Below are 21,134 nucleotides of genomic sequence, written 5' to 3'. Positions count from 1 at the left end.
AAGTATTTTTTGAAAAATGTGCGGCGTACGTTGTGTCATCAACCCTCCTCTGGCAACAGAAGCAGGCCAGGGGCAGGAGACTGGGAACTGGAAGGGAAATGGGAACCCGAAATCGCGGGCCACATCTGGGAATCGGCGACGTGTGCATTTCAAAGCGGGATAATGTGCAGCGGCAGAGACGCGTGCTGAGGCAGCGACATCGACAGATGTTTACCAAATTGATTACTATATGTACTGCTTCCCGAAGTATACCCATTGAGTGATCCATAAAGTGCCCAATTGCCAGACGAGGGGTCTGAACTATTGTGCAGTTAACGATATTGAAAGATTAAAGACAGATTATGTGTATCAGGGGGTTGACTATAACTCGGACTTATAGCACACTTCCTGCTGGATTAATCACCCTGGAGGAACTGCATCATCTTCCTGGGTGTTCTCGGCGTAAACAAAGTTTATGCTGCTGAGGTTAGTCTGCGATCCATAAACAATTTCCCTCCGACGCCATAAACACCAACTGACGCCGATGGAATCGGCAAAAACATATGCAAAATATGGAAAAAAAGAAAATCTCTTTGCAATCTCAAAAACACAACAACTGACGCCGTCTGCTGAGGTGGCAACTGCGAATAAGATGACAAATGTGTCTAGCCGTGGCCAAGAAAGCGGGGAAACCTCTTCGTAACAAGACAAAGGATTAAAGTTGCCACCGCAACTGTACCCAGGATTTCCCTGCCACCTTTCCCTTAGGTTTTTCAACTGTTTTCCCCGACAAGCTTCACGCACGTGTGCTCAAGTGATTCCGTTATTAAAAACGAATTATGAATTATGTGTGTTTTTCATAATTCTTCATTTATGGCTTGCGTTTTTCCCTTGTTGTCTAGTGTTCTCCTGATGAGAAGAGTACCCTGGCTTATATATTCGGGTTGTGGCACATCCAGAACGCAGAGATAAGGCACATTTGTAGGGGATTATGGTAAGGATGGAGGCAACAAAAAACAGAAGGAAACTTTGGGATAAGAGCAAAAGGTGCAAAGAAGTGGCTGGAGCAGGGGAAGCATATGGTTTTCATACGACCGAGATTGGATGGGATTAAGCTTTGCCTGGAGTTGCTCTTCTTTGTTTATATTGTTTTTGCCAGCTTAAAGATTACTTTTAATTTTACAGATTTACTTGTAATCAAAATTTTTGTATAGCACACCAGAAAAAGGAAGAAATGTTCACGGTTGGCATTGAAAAGCAAGTTAAATAAAAGCTATAAATATAGGTTTTCTTAGTGAAACTCTCTCTGATACTTTAATTAACATTTTTAGTTGGGAACCTATACTAACCTCAAGTATACCCTAGTATCGTCTTCAATCGCATTGACACTTCATCATTTCGATCCCTATAAAAACCCATTAAGAATGCTGCCCTAACTCGTGTTACTTCGAACATGGAGAGCCATTAAAGTGATTTAATAGCCGATAAACTTCACACATAAACCTACAGCGAGCACACTGAGAGAAAGGGGGCAGCCCAGGAGACAAGAGGCAAGAACAAAAGGAGGGGAAATACAATGGAAACTAACACACACTAACCGCATACAATTACCAGGGCATTGTTCGCCTTTTGTCCACTGGGAAAAAAAGAGCGAACTATTCCGCTGCTCAAGTGCTTTTCAACACTTTTGGCAGGGAGTAAGGGGGCAGGGGGGAACTGAGGTGTGTGTGTGCAGATGGTTAGCGCAATTAGAGTGCGGTGACAATGACACAAAAGCGCGATGGAGCAAAGCCCAGGAAGTGGCGGGGGCTTAACAAGCGTCCTTTGTGCAGCAGCAACGGCGGACATTTCAAATCTCAGTTGGTTTTTTCGCACAGTTGCCTCAGAGTCGCGTCGCTCAATCAGCAAACTATGAAAACAAATCGCTATCAAATCTCTCCAGTGATTTGGCATACGAACTTGTTATATTTCCGTTTAAAAAAACCATCGTATCTCTGGAGCTTCCACAAAAGAAAAAAAACTATTCTACAATATTTGCATATTCCCGAAAAAAGAAGGGCTATAGCTTTGATTGATGAACACATGTGCGCTGGTCTATAATTTTTTGTAAGTCTTTTTGGCAGGCAGCATGAAAAATTCAGTTGAAAATTCGTTTCAGTTGACATTCTGTTGTTTCGTTGCCGTTTCTCTTTTAGGGCTTAAACGAGCCTGGCCACGTCCTAAAAATTTTTGATTACATTCCACGTTGACCAGACGGTGTTGACCATTTTCAAATAGTTGCAACGTTTAGTTGATTAATAGCCACAGCGAGCAGCAGAGCCAAAAAAATATACAGAACACAGAGGGGGGATTCCCCGAATCCGGACTCATCCGGCAAGCTTTTAGTTTAAGCCCTGGAAAGGCTTTTAGCAATTTAACGCACAGCTTAACAGATGGCCAGCAGAGGTGGGGGGTGGGAAGTGTCCCATAGGTGGAAGGTCGGAGGTCGCAGGTCGAGCTCTGTCACATCACGGCCCGAACTGGTCTCGTCTCGTCTCGTTCTGTTTGTCTATCTCGGTGGTGTGTTGCCATTGTGGCCTGAGTGTGTGTAAATATTGGCATTGCAGGTGGGTGTTGTGTTGTGTTGCAGGTGGAAAAAGCCAGGCAACCCCAAGAGGCCAGACAGTTAGGCCAGGTTAAAGTCCATTCCGGAGTTGTAAAACATACCTGCAAAAAGAGAGAAAGTTTGGAGTTTAGTTTGGGCTTCAAAAAGGGATAATTGGAGATAAGTAAGACTAGAAATTGATAGGACTGATAGCAAAGCTTTAAAATATTTCAAGGATATAAAAAATATATTCCACAAAATTTAAATATTAAAAATTCTTCATCAAGCTCAAATTTAAATAAATTCCTTTTGGCTTCGAAATTCCTTCCTCATGACTTATTCATTTCCATCAAAGTAACATTTCAAAAAGAAAATCCCTCAAACCCAGAGTTATCCCTCTGCGCTCTCGAAACTTTTCATTAAATCATTAAGCGCTGTCGAGCTCTGAAATCACGGCATTTTCCCTACAATGAGCGCATGGAATTTTCAATTAAGTCCCTCCCTGTTCAACTTTGTCACATCATCTGCATAACTATTATTAAAAGCACTGGTCCGCCCACATTAAGGGGCCGTCGAAAGTTCATTAAACCATACAGAGTGGGAGGGTTCCCGCATCCCAGAGCCGCAGTTAATCGCCAAACTATGCCAGAAATCACGTAACCTTCCATTAATCAAGGCAAAGTCGTAAAAAATTGTTACATCTCTCCCCCTTGTTTTTTACGCCCCTTTAACTGGCACTTCCGCACTTCTCCGAAGCACCCATCCCGCAATCCCGAAACCTAAATGCAACATTAGTCAAGTCAAAGACTTTGATTAGATGAGATGCGCAGCAGCAGCATCCGCATCCCGCGCTGGCTGCATTTTGTCTTGGGGGCATCCCATTTAATTATTTTGACAGCCACTTGAGGATCTATCTGAGGAATGGCGGGAGGGCGACTCTGGATGATTTTTCATATTTCGCAGCCCAGCGAGCGAGCTCCGTAATTCATTTAAAGTGCGGCGACAGTCGCTAAGTGAGAGACGCGTGTCTGCCGCCGCCACTTTGGCCACCAGTGACACCATATAGATATATATACAGATATATATTTAGCGGAGCCAACAATGCACTTGAAGAAATTTGGTTTTAAAACTTTGGCATTAGTAAATTTATGAGTTATAAATAAATCAGTTTTTAGATATATGGAGATTTTTCTTTTAAGATCTTAGTAACTTATTTCTAAATCTCAGTAATTATTATTATAAAAACTGTAGGAAAAATATTTAATATTAAATTATATATGCTAGAACTGTTTAAAATAAAGTTTTATATTTAATATTTATCATAGCCTTATTTACTATAATGTCTACAAGAAATTTTAAACTTAATATTGTATTATTTATCATATACCCAGACTTGGATAAATAATTAATAATTTAAAAAAATCTTTTTTGCAGTGTAGGAATATTTTTAAAAAGGGAAAAACAAGACGCCGAACAGAAGAGGTGGCAAAGCCAATTTGGATGCGCCGCCTTCACTCGCTCGCAAGACGTCGCGTAATCAAGAGAAATTAGTTTTCGACGTGCTCGATTGGCGGCTCTATCTTCCTGGCTGCCCCTGCTCATTTTTCCATTTCCCATTTTCCACTTTTCAGCCCGACATCGCCCCCCGCGGACGGTAACATCTTGTCTGTTGGCGAGATGCTTTGGCTAATTTTGAAAAATTGTTGTGCAAAGTGCCGGGAATCCCATGTTCGGAATGAATGGCGGCAGCGCATCTTCTTTAAAGTTCTTTCGCTCAGCTTACAAGAGCTTTTCCCGCTTTTCTTTGCCTCTGCCCGCTCTCCCGGCTGGTCAATTGTACAGTGTGATTAATGCCCCGATCTCTGGCTGTTGATTTTCGAGTGCATTTTGACATTTGATGTATTGCATTGCCTCATCCTATTCTCCTTCACTTTGGATTTCCTTTTGGCTCGATTTGTTTTTTGTTTTCCCCTCCGCAACTCCAACTCCGTTTGGAAAAGTCGAGAGCATAATGGTTTGCAGCATTCGCTATTGTGCCATTATAATGAGGTTTCGATAACTCCATTTGTCTCTGTCTCGGGCAGATTTTTCGTCTATCCCCCGCTCTTAGAAAATGTCTTTGGCAACAGCTGCTGCCCAAATGAGCAAATACTGTTGCAGGGGAAATATGAACTATTTGCTAAAGTCATATCCAATTGCAATAAATGGGTCATTAAGTGGGGCATAAAATATATAAGGGAACTTTTTGAGGTGTAGGAATTACCATTGGAAATACATTAAGTTATATATAGTTCTAGAATTTATTTATTTTTATTTACTTCCCTTTCATATATCCTTTTTTCGATTTAAACAAATTAGTCAACAGTAAATTCCCCTTTTGGTACCACAAACAAATTGTTGGTGCTTGTTGCTTTTGGCATTCAAAAACTTGGTCCTGCTTCCTGCTGCCCCGCCGAAACACTTTGGCATTACAAATGGCAACACATTTTGTCTACAACGGAAACGGATATTAGTTGCAGTCTGCCAGACGCCCCAGCCCCTGACCCATGACCCCTCCTGCTCAAGCCCAACAAATATGGCGCGACTGATTCGATATATGTATGTGGGAATCCCCCTTCGTGTGACTGTTTCTGATCCCGCTACAGCTCCTGCTCCTGTTTCTGTTTCTGCTTCTGCTTTTGTTGGCTGGACAAACACGTTTGTCAGGCAGCCCGGATATGCAACAACAACGGCCTGCAATTTGGCAACTTTCGGGGCGACGTTGGACGCCACATGGCAGGACGATTACCCCCGCATAGGATCCTTTTAATGCGCCCTTGACAAACGAGCCGCTCTCAGTCGCAGTAACAGTCTCAGGCCCTCAGCTTGATAATAAAAACTACAGGGCCAGACTGATAAATGCGGAGAAACCTCTACATAGAGTATATGGTATATATGTATATGGAAACGGAGCCTGCCAAGTGACCAGGCACAACGCCGACGCACACAAGAAATTATTTTATGGCGCGTAATGTCTTTATGGACCAACAAAATGGCATCCATTTGGCCGAATAATAATATTTAAGCACATTTAAATAAAATTGCACTCCAGAGAGGGAGCAAAGCGGAAGGAGCGGAATTACAATTTGCATAAAATTCATTTGTGTTCGGTACCTCCTCCGCTCCAGTGAAAAATTGACAAAAAATGTAAATGGAGCTTTCCGGGTGCCTAATTGACATTTTGACTCCATAGCAGGTCCATTGCCAAAGGGAGGAGAGTGATCCCTACTCCGCTGGAAAATCAATTGATTGCCATGTCCTCCCTGCCACTGGCCCGGGGCTGCTCTAATTTGTGTTTAGTAGCATGTGGCATGTTTGTCAATTACTTGGTTCTCTGTCTCCTTTGGCCTAGCTTCCGACTTTCTGTCCTCCACTCTGGCCAAATGTTTGCCTACAATTTTCGGCGCGGCCCACAGTGCGTATGTGTATTATTTCCTTTGCTACGTGCTCTCACTTAGTCCTGGCCATTTTCCCTCTTGCCTCAGCCGCCGCATTACGTGTGCGACATTTTCGAATAGCCAGTGTAATTATATTGATTAGGATGGGGTCTCTCTGCCGATGACATTTGGGGTCCTGAAAGAGGAGAAATTAATTTTTTTCTCAGGGTGGCGCTTCTTTTTTTTTTTTTTGCTATGTGACTGGCATCTTAAGTGGCTCAATGAAGGAGAACGGAGAGAGTCACTGTATTTAGGTGATTTGCCTTAATTTTTTAAAGTATTTTGACAGCTAGAAAGTAAAGTTTATTTTTAGGTAAAACTTTAATTGGTATTTATAGATTTTTTTAGGCTTTTCTTTCCATTTTTGGTTTGCTAAATATTTGTTTCAATATATTTGACTTCTAGTGGCTTATTAATATATTTTTCGACCTTAGTAGTTGCTAATAAATATATTTTTTCATCTTTTTTACCTCACTACGGACTCATAAAACCAAAAAACAATCATAACATTCTGAGAAAAATCGTCTATGGTCCGTAAAAAATTAGCAACAGCCGCAATTACGTGACTTGTCAACTAATTACAATATTATGTCCATCCGTCGCCTAGCAGGAGATCCTTTGCCGTCCTGGAAACTCTCCGTCTCCTGCAGGTAATTAACGAGTGTCATTTATGCGTATAGCAGTGCAGGGGAGGAAAATAAACCATACACAAAAAGTGAGCCAAGGAAGCTCATAAAAACGCCACCAAAAGAGGAGACGGAGGCACGCGTTCATAATTTGTTTTGGGGCTCCGCCAGTCATCATCTGGCTCCTCGCTCGGTTTCTCTGTGTCATTTTTATGAAAATTCCGCAATAAATTAAAAATTATTGCTCCCGCTGCTTTTGTTCTTATGCGGCTTAATTCTTTTCTGTAGCATTTTATGTTAATGTCTGCCATTCGCGCAGGTGATAAAGTTGGTCCATTACTCATTTCGTAGCGCCAACAAAGCCAGGTCGGCAGGAGGTGGGAATTAATACTCCCTACGGCCAGCACCAGGAGAGGAGTTAGCAATTTATGCAGGAGCAGGTTTCAGGCTGTGAATTTCCCGGAAAAGACTGCTTGTAGAAGGTTGACAAAGGCCACTGACTTGGGGAGATTATATGTGGACTTCTCCAGGGAATATTTGGTCTTTGAGCCCAGGCTAAGGTTAACTATAGACAAAAGGCCAGGTTTAAAGGTATTATTCATCTTAAAAATATATATATTCCCTAGATAAGTCACCCAAGGAACTCGCTAATCTATTAGCTGGACTTTCTTCGCATGACGCGTTATTACCCCCTGAATATATGCTCCCTGGCAATGCTCCTCCATATTTTCCTTACCCTAATCAAAACCGGAAACGAAGAAAATAAAATGGAAACTCATTATGTGACCCTCTGCCGAGGTCCTTCCGTCGTCGAACCAATTTCTTTCCTTATGCATTACGTCTCACTTTTATCGAAGCCAGCACGCAGGGCGCCACACCTCCCCGAACTTTCCACTGAACCACTGAAAAGCCTTTTCGATTTCGAGGGGAGCAGAAAAGGCGAGCGTGACAATACCAAATGTGACTTTGAAAATTTGATAAATGACCCAAAAGTTCTAGACGGGATGGGGGAAGGGGAGCAAGGGGCGTTTGGGATAACTGTTTGGGTTCGATGTCTGGAAATGAAATAAAACCCGGGGACCATAAACGAAAAGCCAAAAGCGGAACTGAAGCGGCTCACGCAAAAGCCGAATGAATGAATGAACGAGTGAATCGATGGAGGAGACGTGCAGGAAAAAAAATAAAAGCGACTTTGGAAAACTCGCGACACTTTTCCTTTGACAGCCGACGACAAAAGGGAAGGAATGGAATGGAGGCAAAGGAAAATCGAGACAAGCGCCACATGTGAGTTGCTGCCGCCGCCACTTTTCTTTCTTGTTGATTCATTTAGGCGGCTGCGTCGTCAAAGTCAAAGTCAATGCTATTGGAGGTATTTTTCTTTATTTTTTCTCTCCCTTTCTATAGGGACACGCCCCCTAACGAGCCTCCTCCTACTATAGCCACTGAATTGGCCTTCTCTCCGACATTTATTTTGTGCTTATTTGATACTCTTGCTGCTGCCTGTTCTGGCCTTCGCAACTCCAACTCCAATCACAAATATTGATATTAAAAAATCGCATCACGTCGCTTAAGTTTTTTGTAAATAATGTTGTGGAAAATTTATTACACAAACGAATGTCTGTCTTTTGGAGGAGTAGAGAAGAAGGGATCCCAAGAAGGCCTTGACAATTTGTTGTGCTTTTTTTAAGGCAGCTGGATAAATGCGATTTAGTGAGAGATTTACGCGGCGCAGACTTTCGAGGGATTTTGATAATGCTCCCTAGAAGCTGAGGGCTTGACAGGTGTCAATGAAAGGTGAAACGTAAAAGTAAAAGACTTGGCAACACATTTGTATAATGTGAAGTTGATTAACCAGTAAAACTCTTGACACAATCTGGGAATAAATAAAAGAAAATAGGAACTAAGATAGACTTAGTTAAGGATTTATGTAGAATTTGTTAAGTGCAAGTGAGTCACTATATTTTCTCTATTTAGAAAAACTTAAGCCAATTCCGGTTTTAGAGCCAATAACAATGGAAATCCATCAGCCACCAATTAGAATTATTCATGAATCGCAAAGGATTGAATTGCATTTGAATTATTTATGCTTTGTCAATATAAGCAATAAATTGCAAATGAAAAGAAAAACCTGGCACCCGCAGCGGATGCGGAAAAAGGAAGCTAGAATAATGTTTACAATATATATCAAGAAAAAACGGGCTAAGCAAATGCATAATATGCGAGAAAAAATGTTTATGAGGCGACAAAGTGAGCAGACGCAAGGAAAATATGAAGAGAAATATAGTTCAGGCGGGTTAGAAAGCTGCAAAATTGAAAAGGACAAGTTAAGCGGCCACAGGACCAGCAAGCGGGGCTAATAGAAAATGGGAAAATGGAAAAGCGGACAAAGCAGCAGCATAATAAATCATGTCTGACTACTAGGACCCACCAGGATCAAGGCGGGGAAGGACACTTGCTGACTTTTTTTTTTTTCATAAAAACCAACTAAAATAAATACACGGGCCAGGCAGGCGGGGCAGACAGCCTGATGAGAAATAATAGCGAAAGGAAAAAGCGACAAAGTCAATTATGCAGGCGAAACAGGACGAGGACGAGGACGAGGACTGGGACTAGCACCAGAAAGAGGAGCAGGCAACACAAAGCCAAGGCGTCCTGCGTTATGCTTTAATAAACTCAAACTGCCATTTGCAGAGCAGACGCCAGACAGCATTATTGAAATATTAATGACCTTCGGCATTATTAAAAAGAGGCAGCCGCCGCCTCAACCGCCCGGCGGCAAAGTTTTGCTTCTTTGAAAATCGAATTGCGAATTGCAATCAAAACTTAATCAGTTCACAGGCTTAGGACGAGTACTATCCTGGCTGTACTACTCCCTTCCCTGGCACCCCAATATTTGCCAAGAGCTTTCAATTAAACAAGAACGCTTTTGGGTCAGTCCCTGCAACCCCCTTTTCGAGGACCAAAAATGTGAATATTTTTGCGAAAAATTAAAAGGATTTCGTGCGTCAATATTGACACAAGACTTCAATGCTCCTGCACCGCTTGACTGGCTCGATGGAATGCTGAAATGATGAAGTGAACTCGGAGTGCCCGCTTCAGCTTTTCGGCTTGCTGAGTGAGAATAACGCAAATATGAATAGAACTTTTCAGCATTTGCGGTTTTTGGTTGGGCTAATGGGATATCGAAACTCATATAGAGGGGAGTTTTCTTTTTATTGAAGTAGGAATGAAAATGGTTGATAGTTTTTTTTTACCAAATCAAGAGAGATATATGAAAATAGAGGTCATGATTACCCAAAGGATATTTCTACTATATTTTTCAACTCTTTAAATCACATTTTAAAGAGTACCGTAGTTCCAGAATCATTCACTTGTAACCCTTTTAAATCTGACTTAAAAGGCAGAAAACTTTTCATAGTTCTCCTTCTCCTGCTGGAAAAACCACACAGGACCAACCGTAACAACCACACAACCGACCGCAAAAAGGATAAACCAAACAACAGATGATAACAATTGCGAATGCAGCAACAATAAATAATTAAATGCAAATTTTCGCACCTCAAAATGCAAATAAAAGGTAATTGCACTTAAATGTGCCCCAAGCAGGTGCAGGCTTGGGACAAACAGCCGATAAATCATGGCCTGGCAGCAAATGAATAAATGATAAGCAGCAGCAGGCAAAAGGCAGCAAAACTTTGTGCAAAAACAGACATAAACAAAAACTTGGTAATGCCACTTGAAAAATATATACAATTGAAGCCGAGAGTTTGGTTTATTATTGCTTGCTCTTAATTGTATTTTATTTTGAGTTTTTTTGTTTGTTTGCTAGCGGGCAAAAACACATTTAACCCATTAATTAAATGGTCAGCGGGGCGTATGCGCGATCTGCAAACTGCAAAAATAGTGGGCAAGTGTGAAAAAGACGAGCCATTGCGTGGAATGGATTTTTTTTTTCGTTTGCGCTTCAATTAAATTTAATTGCATTTTGAAGGGTCATAAATCCCAAACAGTGGCAGCCAAAAAACGACGCACTACGCCCCCTCTCCGTCCCTTTTTCCGAACCAGAAGCGGAACAAATTGCAGTATGCAAAGCGAGACAAAGTGCGGCCATTGATTAATGGGAGTCCGAAGATGAACGGAGTGAAGGAAACACAGAAGCGGACAAAACGAAAATCAATCACCAAACAAATTTGGCTTTTCATGGGGTTAACAAATAGATCGAATATTGGGGCTACAATCCAGAGATCATCAAGCTTATTAAATGCGGTCTCCCCGCCACCATTTATTTTCTATTATTTCAAGAGGGGAGATGGGCAACATCAATGCTGTGTTGGTGTTAATTTATTTATTGCTTTGACTCGAAGGCTATCAAAATATTGGAAAAACCTAAACTTTTCTTCAGCTCATGTGGGTAGAGATGATAGCTTTAAAAAGCTATAAAGTACTCTTCTGGGGCAGAGTTTGGACTCCAGGCAATTCATTTTAATTATTCACGCAGCCAACGCGTAGATTTCACACTCTCCTGAAAAACAATACCAACTTTAAGGGATATTTTTGGTCTAAGAAGGAGGAGGGCGTTTGCTTTCCACTTGATTTATGGCCTTGGTTCTGGGTTGAACTCGAATTAGGTGATAAGAACATCGAATTGTTATTTATTGCTCAGAGTGTCCCCCCAGTATGCGGTTTTAATTCAAGTTGATTGTAAAGTGAGATTGTTTTTAAGGGGGATTGCACCTTTAAGGAACCTAGATTAAAGGCTGGTAGTTAATGCTTGTTTTATTTTTATATATTTTAGCTCTTATCCTTTTGGCTTCTTTGATAATTCACAAGTAGTTTGATCTGGCTGAACAAACTTGGCTTAGCGCAGCACTCAAATTTCTTGCCTTGTGCCACATGGAAGTCTCTTTGGCTGAGGCCTCTTGACTTGGCCTGCAGTTTAACCAGCTGCTACCTAGTGGCAGGCAGACCCTTCAAAAAATCATAACGCACTTTGTGCCTGGGCCACAATCGAACGGCACTGCACTGGCAGACATAAGAAAAACCTCAAAATCTGGAAATAGTCGATGTCTGCTGTGGTCCTCCTCCCTCTCCTTGGCAGTTCATGGACCGTTAAATGAGGTTATGCTCGGGCTGCTGCCTCCTCTGATGTCTGTCGTCTGTCGTCTCCGATGGCAACATGTTACTTCTGCCGATCTGCTCCGTTCGGAAGGAGTGCTTGCCTTCTGTGTGATTTATGAAGAGCAATTTTAATGACATTTCCTACGAGAGTATCGACACATATCGGTTATGTTCCCAGGCCCTGTCGAGAGTGGGTGCCAAACTACTGCTGCTGCTGTTGCTACGGATGCGGATTCAGAATCGGATGCATTAACTGCAGCTGACGATGCCGGAGCAGCAGCTTTGGCAAGTCATGCGTGCCAGTCAGGCCCAGAAAGCGTTCAACTATCCAGCGACCCAGCCCGAACTCACGACGATGTGGATGAGGTACTTGCACTCAAGACCTGGACACACCTCCGAAAAGCTGGCCATTTAAATGGGGATGGGGAAAACGGGGACACTAGATTTATGGAGACACAAATTAAATACCCTAAGAACCTAAATTTTAGGCGTAAAAAATAATATAGAACATTTGTAGAAAAAAAATGGCTAAAATTATTTTAAAATATTTTAAATATAGTTTAAAGGGTATTTCTTAAAATTATATTTTCAGAAACAATTAAGATTCCCTAAATGTGTAATTTTCTTTTAGCAATAAATTGGTCATAAAGAAAGGAAATATCGAAAAAAAACACCAAGCTTTTTTTTCAACTCATATCAATACAAAAATTCCCAAATATTATTTCTAATTCATATTTTAAAGCCAAAAGTTATTTTATTATTTAAAAGCACCTAATAGTTTTCATGCATAAAAATACGTAGCAAAAGAAAAGAGTAAAAATGATCTTTGTGATTTTTTCCATATTTTATCTCACAGATAATCCATATTTTTCCTCAACAAAAAGTCAGATAAGTCCTTACAGAACATATCAAATTAGTGTGTGGAAACCAACGATTTGGAATGGATTTACAATGGACCTCGCCCAGTCTCCCACACCCTGGACTCCTCTGGTTGTGTCCAAAAGACTTTGCATGAATAATCGCCGCTCGTAAATTCGACTCTGATATGCGGCAATTGACTCCCTTTGTTGCTGCAGTGATAAGCAATAGTTTGATGTTTGTCTTTTTTTATTGTGCGCTTTTTAGTGGGTCACATGAATCAGTTTTCGATGATTGCCCAATGCTGAATCTGCAGCGGCACAAAGTGCAAAATCATGGATTTGCGAAAAGCTAGCCAGCTCTGCCCAGCTTCGGTGTCCCATTTGGGAGCGGGCACGAGTTGATATTCTCTGCAGATGCAGTGCTTTATTTGAGTAAATAAATAACGAGCACGCAGATATATATTTTTTATGGAAATTTACTGAATTTTCCATTTCAATTGCCTTTTGAGTGGAAAAATATGTAAATTTCGATGAAGCGGATGGACAATAGTCGTGGGGACTAGGCCATGGATGGGTATCTAAGGGAGGCAGGGCATTGATGCGATATGTGCAGTAAATTGCAGTTTGCCAAAAACATTTTTGCCATTTGTTTGTAGGGTCCCCTCACTTCCTCTTCCGTCCCCACTCGGAAATTTATGGCCAGCAGCTATTTTAATGTGTGGAAATGAGAACTTTCTTGATATACGACCCATGTTTGAATGGGAACAGATATTATATTGACAGTAGCATAGGGCCAATATGCTGGACAGTTTATGGGTTTATGGCTAGGAGATGAAGAGACTAGAGTTTCATGTGTTAAACGTCTTGTTAGGGAACTAAGAAATATCCTAAATTATAATTAATGATCACATAAAATTATTTTTTTATTCTTGTAGGAAAGACATCTCCCCAATTACTCCTTTAAATTCCCTTTTCTTTTCTCTATAAATACCTCAACTAGTTCAATTACTTACAGACAAAAATAAGCCAATGCCAAAGTCTCAGTTTTGCAGTTCAAAAAAGATTTATATTGCTCATTTTCCAGTCTGAGTAAGGAAAAGCATTTTTCAGTCCGACTTCCTACCATATGAAGGTCTTCTCCAAGCAGTCTTATTTGTGTCTTGTCTCCTCCTGCTCCTCTTGATTTGCTGCCGATGTGTTCTTTCACTAAATTCACTTAAATTCATGTTATTTCCGCATGTTTCACACCACTCACCTACCGCCTCTTGTCTCTCCTCTCCTTGTAGAATTTTTTTTTCCTTTGGTCGCAATTTGCACTTCATGAATACAAGATACCAAGGCAAGAACGAGGAAGGAAAGAAGCTGCTGCTCCATTAAACAATTTCCACATCTGTCTCCGAGGAATGTGTTTGTGTTGTTTCGAAGTGCAGCTCCCCCTGCCCTGCCTGGCAAATTATTCGATTGATGCAAGGAATAAACTTCCGATTGACCGTTAAATGTTGCTTTAGGAAAGGAAAGGAAACATGCTCCACAAGCAAAGCTAAAAAACTGGGAGAGTTTAAGAAATCTTGGAAATGTGCTACGAATTTCAGAAGAATTTGATCTAATTAAAGCCTATTTGTAAATATCTGAAATTTCCCTAACTTTCGCAAAGGAAATCTCCATTAGTACCTCATTGTGTAAAAGCCACAATGTGCATTCTTTCTTCCACTTCTAAATTTCAATTGTTAAACATTTTGCCGACTATTCTACACCACATTATTATAGTCCGAGCTCAGAGCTATTAAAATGCAATCGACCCTAGCTGAGTTGGCCATGGCAACAGAATCGCAGGCCGCAGCTGGCCAAAAATATTTAACCAATAATGCAATTTCAACTGTGGCCAGCAGACTACAATGGCCCCAAAACCAAACGACATACAGGGAGGGAATTGTAAAGGGGATCCCTGCTGGCAAACAGAGGCTGCCGCCTAGAGGGCCTATTAAATGGAATTTGCAGTGCAGAACTGCTGATTGACTAACTGTCTATGTTTCCCCATCTCTCATCCCCCACACAGATTTCATTTGTTCAATAAACGCATAATTATGCGCAAATAATTGCATTAGCAGATATGGGCATGGAATTAAAGGCCAGAGAGTAATTACAACTGTATAGTGTGAGTGGGCCCTTCGTCTTGAGGCTTTTAATTAAAGGCGTTAAGTTGGCTAATGAATGCGGCAATAGCAATGAGCATCCAAGTGCACTCACTCTCCTGATGGAGCAGCTCGGTCCTGGGCACGTTCCTAACCAGTGAACAGTCTTGAGGCAGTCAGTTAGTCATTCCGGAGTGCACATGCAGGATAAGTGAAAAGCATTAAATAAACAAACTGGCGAACAGCTACACAACAACTGCCAAACAACAGCCGGCAGGAATGAAAGCTTACAAACTGCACTGAAAATAAGGAAAAAATGCGGTAACAGGAGAGGTTAGGAAAAATCATAGGTGACTATAGGATACTCTAACAAATTGAAACTATATTTTAGGGGAAGAGAAAAAGTCGGAAATATTATAAGGGCCAATATATTTAGATATTTTTTAATGCAAAAATATTAGGAATTATTTAATATAGATATTTAGATTATTATTCTAATAATTTTATTAATTTAGTTAGTAAATTATATATATATAGTGTACCAACTACTACACTTGGCAGAAATTAAATACAAATTAATCAATGAATTAATAATTTTGTTAAAATGCAAAACCCAACACACTATACCCTCCTGTTTTGATGTCATGACAACTGCGCGTGTAATGTCCAATCAAAAAATCCTTGTAGCCATCATGAACAGGATTTGAGCACGCTCATTGCTTGGTGTATATGTAGTAGCCGGGATGTTTTATTTTCGTGCCCCATAAAAATGTTCTTTGGTTACGAAATCTGATGCATTTGATAAGCGTCACGTTCTGCACGCCAAAAAGCAAGCTAAAGCATTTTCCGCTTTTCACCGAGCTTGGGCAACCGATTGCCGAGCACTTTATTATCTATACCCCTGTTGGGGGCCAGGACTATGCATTTGTTTGCCACTTACACTTACTCGCACACACACACACACTGTGGGGAATAACAAAATGGCGAATCGAGGTACGTACCTGTAAAGAAAGGATACAGAGAGAGAGAGCATTAGTATGAAATCTTGGCAGAACACACCTGGAAAAAAAACACCCAACCCAGCGCCCGTTGCAATTGCATTAGAATTTAAGATAAGTTCGAAGAGAGTGCGAGTAATGGCAATGGGATTGGATGGAGGCAGTGCCAGCTCACAGATTGGGATACTCGGTTTACTGGCTGCTCCTTCCGCCTGTTGTGTGTAGTAAGGCAACTTGTTTACCAAACTTTATTACAACTTGGCAAACAGTCGTCGCCTTTGTAGCTAGCTCGAGTAGAGTTCTGTTGCTTTGTCTGCTAACTGATTGCAGTTACAATCAGTTTATTGTACGAGCCTCTCTCCAGCAGCAGGATACAGATTCCCTTGGACACACACAAGCACCTGAAGCTGATGCTGCTGCTGTTGCCGCTGCATTGTATCCCGGCAGCCATGTGAAACATGGTGGGAAAAGGACTTTGTAACAAGCTGCCTGAAAACGATGCGAAAGTCGGCACCTGAGAGCGGATAATTCGCAAATTGTATAACTTGAAGTAGTAAACTTTGTGAGCATTAGAATTACATAGTAGCAAATGGTAATAGAAATTTACCAACAGTTATCAATAAAATTCTATTTAATTTATAAGTTTCTCTCCTCAAAATGTTACCTAAATGTTACTTAAATTTTCAAGAGGAAACCCAATGACAACCCTCCATAATTCATAACCTTTAATGAGCAGAAAATGCCAGTTTTGCAATTTAAAATCAATTCCTCCCATTTTCACATCATTTTGTCACCCACAAAAATTACTGAACCCGAAATCAAAAATCAATAGAACCATATACAACCAAGGAAAAGGCAAAATGTCATAAGTGATTTCCTGTTCCGTTTCACGTTCCAATCAAGCGTAAAATAATTTTGTAAAAATATTTACACAACTCCCGGGGCACCGTAGCCCGAACACCGAACCCAAAAAATATGAAAGTGAGGACAGTTGCAGTGAAAGATGAAAAATGAATGGGAAAATGTGAAAAGCTAATGGCTCGCCCGCCCGGTTGGGATGTTGTCGCCTCTTTGACGGCTGTCCAAGGTTTTCGGTTTTCGGAGCCACTCAACCAAGTGGGTTGTCCCCGGTGGCTCATCTTATTTCGAAGCGGTGCGCTTGAATGCGTATCCGCCGCCACTGACGCCCCCAAATAGAATGTGTACATCAGTGTCAGATTAGGGCGTGGCTGTGGGCCAAATCACAGACATAACCGCCACTACACCCACTCGCACTATGACACAGGCACTGCCAGAGCTTCCTAAGAAGGCGCATAAATTCCAGACACAGCCGCCCGGGTGATTTGTGGCACGGAGACCACATCAAACATGGAAGATTTTCACTGGTCGCTGTGTGTGGAGTGTGGAGTGTGGAGTGTGGAGTGTTGCGACGGGCACCGAGGTGGAGGAGGTTTCTCAGACAGAGACTAAGTGTGGGTTAAGCACACTTGAAGTATGTGCACGCTTGGGTTAAGAAAAAGGATTTGCAGGCACACCAAGGAGATCCCGTGCTGAGCACCTCTCATTCTCTATTTTGCTCGTTTTCCCAGTTGGAAATGCACTGCGAAAAATGTTGTAGGGACTTGAATTAAATGTAAATTATTCCTATTAAATGATTTAAGTATAAAAGCTTCCTGGAAATTTAGAAAATAAATTTTAAAAACAATATCTAATAAGGTTGGCTTGGCTTTTAGATTATTTTTAATACCATTTCACTATAATTCCCATTGTCAAAATATTAGTAATATTAGAATATATGATATTTTTCATAAAAAATAAAATGTAATTGCCATAATTTTTGTTCAGTGTAAAATAACTGAAAAAGAAAACTCCCAAGCCACCCAAACTCTGACAAGCAGAGCCATTCACGACTGTATGGTTGATGGTTTGGGAGGAAAATATGAAAAGTCGTCGTCTTGCCGGGAAAGCTGAGTTGGGATCTCCTGCCAAGGTGAGGATTGTGGTCTCAATGCGGTCCTGCGGTCCTTGCGGCTTACGACATACGTATACATAAATATATCTATATATACGGAGTGTTGATACTTCTTTCCTGTATTTTTGTTCTTGTGCCTTTTCCTCTATGCGACAGCCACGTGTAATGCAATTATATTGAGGCAGGTTTTCTGTCACAACTTTTTCACTTTTCCTGCACACACATATATTTTTCACTCCAAGGAATTGGATAAAATGGATAAGGACAAGGTAAACAGGAAGCAAAGAACTATGGAAACTATACAGGAATTTATATAGACATTAAGGGAATGACTTGGAAAAGACTTTCCTGGCCGCTTGAAAGTGAAAACTTGCTCGTTTTATCTCCGGATCGATCCATTTTGCCGCCACAAATCCCAGCAATTTACGGCAACAGGCAGCCAGGATAATTGCCAAACTTTATTAACGGAAACACCAAAAAACGAGGAGACAAGGACAAAGGACCCACTGCAGGAAAGATGGAGTTGCGGTGAATTCGGCGCGTCCATGAATATGAAATGAAGTCAAAAGCCCACAAGGACCATGCCTAGACAAAGGGAGCAGATCCCCGTTGGGAGGCTTTTTCGGAAGTCCACGGAGTGCGAGGGCCATAAACAACAATTTATAAGCTTTAATGAAAATTGGTTGAGAACTCCAAGGGGTGCGGGCTCTTTTTTAGGGGAGACTTGCAAATAAATTAACTCCGTCTAAACCGGCAAATGCAAATTAAGAGAGCGTTGTTTACACCTCGGACAGCCATTAAATTTATGCCTTGTCCCCGTGCGACTGCTCATAAATCCAGCAGCTTTTTGCCTACATCACAGGCAACGGTACTGGCAAATTGTGTGTCCTTTCGCTTTCGACGACAAATGCATATGGAAATTTTATGCAAATATCCATTGTGTCAGCAATTTGTAACGAATTTGGGATGTGAAATTGCTAGCTGGCAGCAAATTTAATTTTCCCCGAGCGGTGGGTAAATCGAATTGCATAAACGTCAATTTGCTAATCCAATATTTGAGCTAAAGTTCGGCGCTTGGCGGCGTTTTAAGTGCCACTCTTCAATTTCAACTTTCGGCTGGAGGACTTTAAGTGGCGATTGCAAAGTTTCGCCACCGCCTGCCCCGCCGCCTGCTCCTGCAACTGAAGCTGACAAAATATTATCTGATTACTTTACTCCTCAGAAACGTCCCCAAAGAGTGGCTGACAGGAGGAGAAGAAAGAAAAGCGTTGGAATATTTTCAAAATAAATGTTATTGTAGCAAAAGTTAGTGCAACTGATAAAGAAAGGGAGGGGAGGCATCCTCCTTGAGGTCCTGTTGATGGCACTTTGATGGCGGCCAAGGACTTGGAACTTGGTCAGCTTCAATTACTCGGATCTCTGGATACTCGGCTCCTCGGATACTGGGATAGTTCTCTGCCAGGCCGTGACTGGGCCGCATTAGGAGCAACCGAGGGCATCATCATAATCAACAGTCCACAAAAGGAACGGCCAACACGTGACTACACCACAAAACTCTCAGGAATATAAAAGTTTCCCCCGTACTCCGTCCTTGCGGCAAATGAGCTGCTGGCATTTCGGCTGCTGTTTCCATTTTTTTTTTTTTTTGTGTTCTGTTTTCCCGGTAGCTGTCTGCACTTAATGGAAAATGTCAGTTCGCCTCCGGCGTCAAACGTTTTATTGAAGTTTTCACCGAACTCGGGGCACCGAACACTCAAAACCTCACAACTGTGCGTCATCTGCTTTCCTTTGGCCACCTTGCCGATTTTTCCCGCTCCTCAGAAGCAAGTGTAGAGTCCTTGCCTTGGCCAGCCGTTAAACTTAACGAACCGGAAGTGGTAAAAGCAGAAGTGCAGGTCTTCTTCGCTCTGCTCCTCAGACAAGGTAATATGATGAGGAATCCGCGCTGCCAAATTACCGTGAAAAATTGTTGCTCATTTTAAGGGGAAAAAGTATAAAGAATAACTGGTAAATGTTGCAAGAATTTAAATGTTTTCGAAATAAAATCTAAGGAGGCTAAGCATGACAAAGGAACAATTTAAATGATTATAGCTTGGAATATTCTTTCACCTTCAGTTAGCCTCCAAAAATCATTCAAAGCAAACTCATATTTTAAAGAAAGGAAAGCTAAGGTTTTACAATGAGTAGCAAAATGAATAAATCCAAATCAGCCGCCCCAAAAAAGGTGGAATCTGCTCCAAAAACTATTGAGAAAACTGCAGAATCAAAGAAACAAATTTTTAGTTGCCAGTTTGAGGTCTTTGGAGTTGTGCAGGGTGTCTACTTTCGCAAGGTAAGCTCTAAATTATTTTTATGCATTTTTTTAAGGTAAAAAAAAATGAATCTTCTGATATAAGCACACTCAAAAACAAGCCCAACAGTTGGGCCTTACTGGCTGGTGCATGAATACTAGTCGCGGAACTGTGCAGGGCATGATGGAAGGACCTCTAGAGCAAGTCAATGATATGTGAGTGTCCTAGCAGACTCATAAAGCACAGCATATATTAAGAATACCCTCTTTTTTTTGTAGGAAAACCTGGCTAAAATACAAGGGCAGTCCTCGTTCCTCCATTGAGAAAGCTGTGTTTTCTGAAAATGAACCTCTGCCCATTCATAACTTCAAGATGTTCTCCATACGCCGCTAACGTTGAAATTTTCTATACAATTTTAGTAACCTAACTGTGTTAATCCGAGAATTATTTCGGAGAATTCAAAGTCCCTGTCACGTAATAAATATTTCTGTTCCTGCTCCCAAAACAATTGGCATTTAAGTGTTGACCAAAAGTTGGCCAACTGTCTTTATTTTTTCGGCCCATCTCTGGGGTTCTGCGTGATCTCTGCGGTGGCTGGCCAATTAGTAAGGCCATGAGCCATCGTAAATGGCTTTCCTAATATTTTTCCATGGCAATTTTTACACACTGATGCTGCGCCAATTGTCAAAACAATTTCAGTTTTGTTTTTTTTTTTAGCCATCAGATCGGGCAAAGTTTTGACTCTCTGTTGCTGCTGCTGCTGGAGTTGCTGTCAATTTTGCGACAAATATTTTGCATTCCGAAAAAGGCAAAACAAATTTACATAAATAAATAAAAGTTGACTGAGTTCACAAATGGTAACAGTTGGCGTCTGATGGCAATTAAAAGCCTCTGCGCCACTTTCCACCGTTTGTTTTTTATTGTGTTTATCTTTTCCACCAGGGGATGGATCCTGCCAGCTCCAAGCTGACTACGCTGGATGCTCTCTCCGCCCTGCTGTTATTTATTTGCATTGTTTTGTGTGTCTGTGGCAAACACTTTATTATAAACTGTTGAAACCGCAAAAAGTGCGGGCTAAACCAAATTGTTTTCATAGTG

The 21,134-nt window shown here is 41.3% G+C and overlaps 2 protein-coding genes across 3 annotated transcripts in view; one reads left to right on the top strand and one right to left on the bottom strand.

Moving 5' to 3' along the window:
* The window catches only part of Trim9 (E3 ubiquitin-protein ligase Trim9), a 78,796-nt gene that overhangs the window by 20,189 nt on the left and 37,473 nt on the right, over positions 1-21,134 (bottom strand). The gene's annotated exons all lie outside the window — the stretch shown is intronic.
* Positions 19,841-20,544, top strand: LOC108077044 (acylphosphatase-1). The gene is made up of 3 exons (XM_017170177.3): positions 19,841-20,077; positions 20,142-20,251; positions 20,315-20,544. Exons 1-3 carry the CDS (start codon positions 19,925-19,927, stop codon positions 20,427-20,429), a joined length of 378 nt encoding a protein of 125 aa, XP_017025666.1. The 5' UTR covers positions 19,841-19,924; the 3' UTR covers positions 20,430-20,544.

This window comes from Drosophila kikkawai, chromosome 2L, assembly GCF_030179895.1.
Source record: "Drosophila kikkawai strain 14028-0561.14 chromosome 2L, DkikHiC1v2, whole genome shotgun sequence".
NCBI lineage: Eukaryota > Metazoa > Arthropoda > Insecta > Diptera > Drosophilidae > Drosophila > Drosophila kikkawai.
This window is presented reverse-complemented; position numbering and strand designations above follow the sequence as displayed.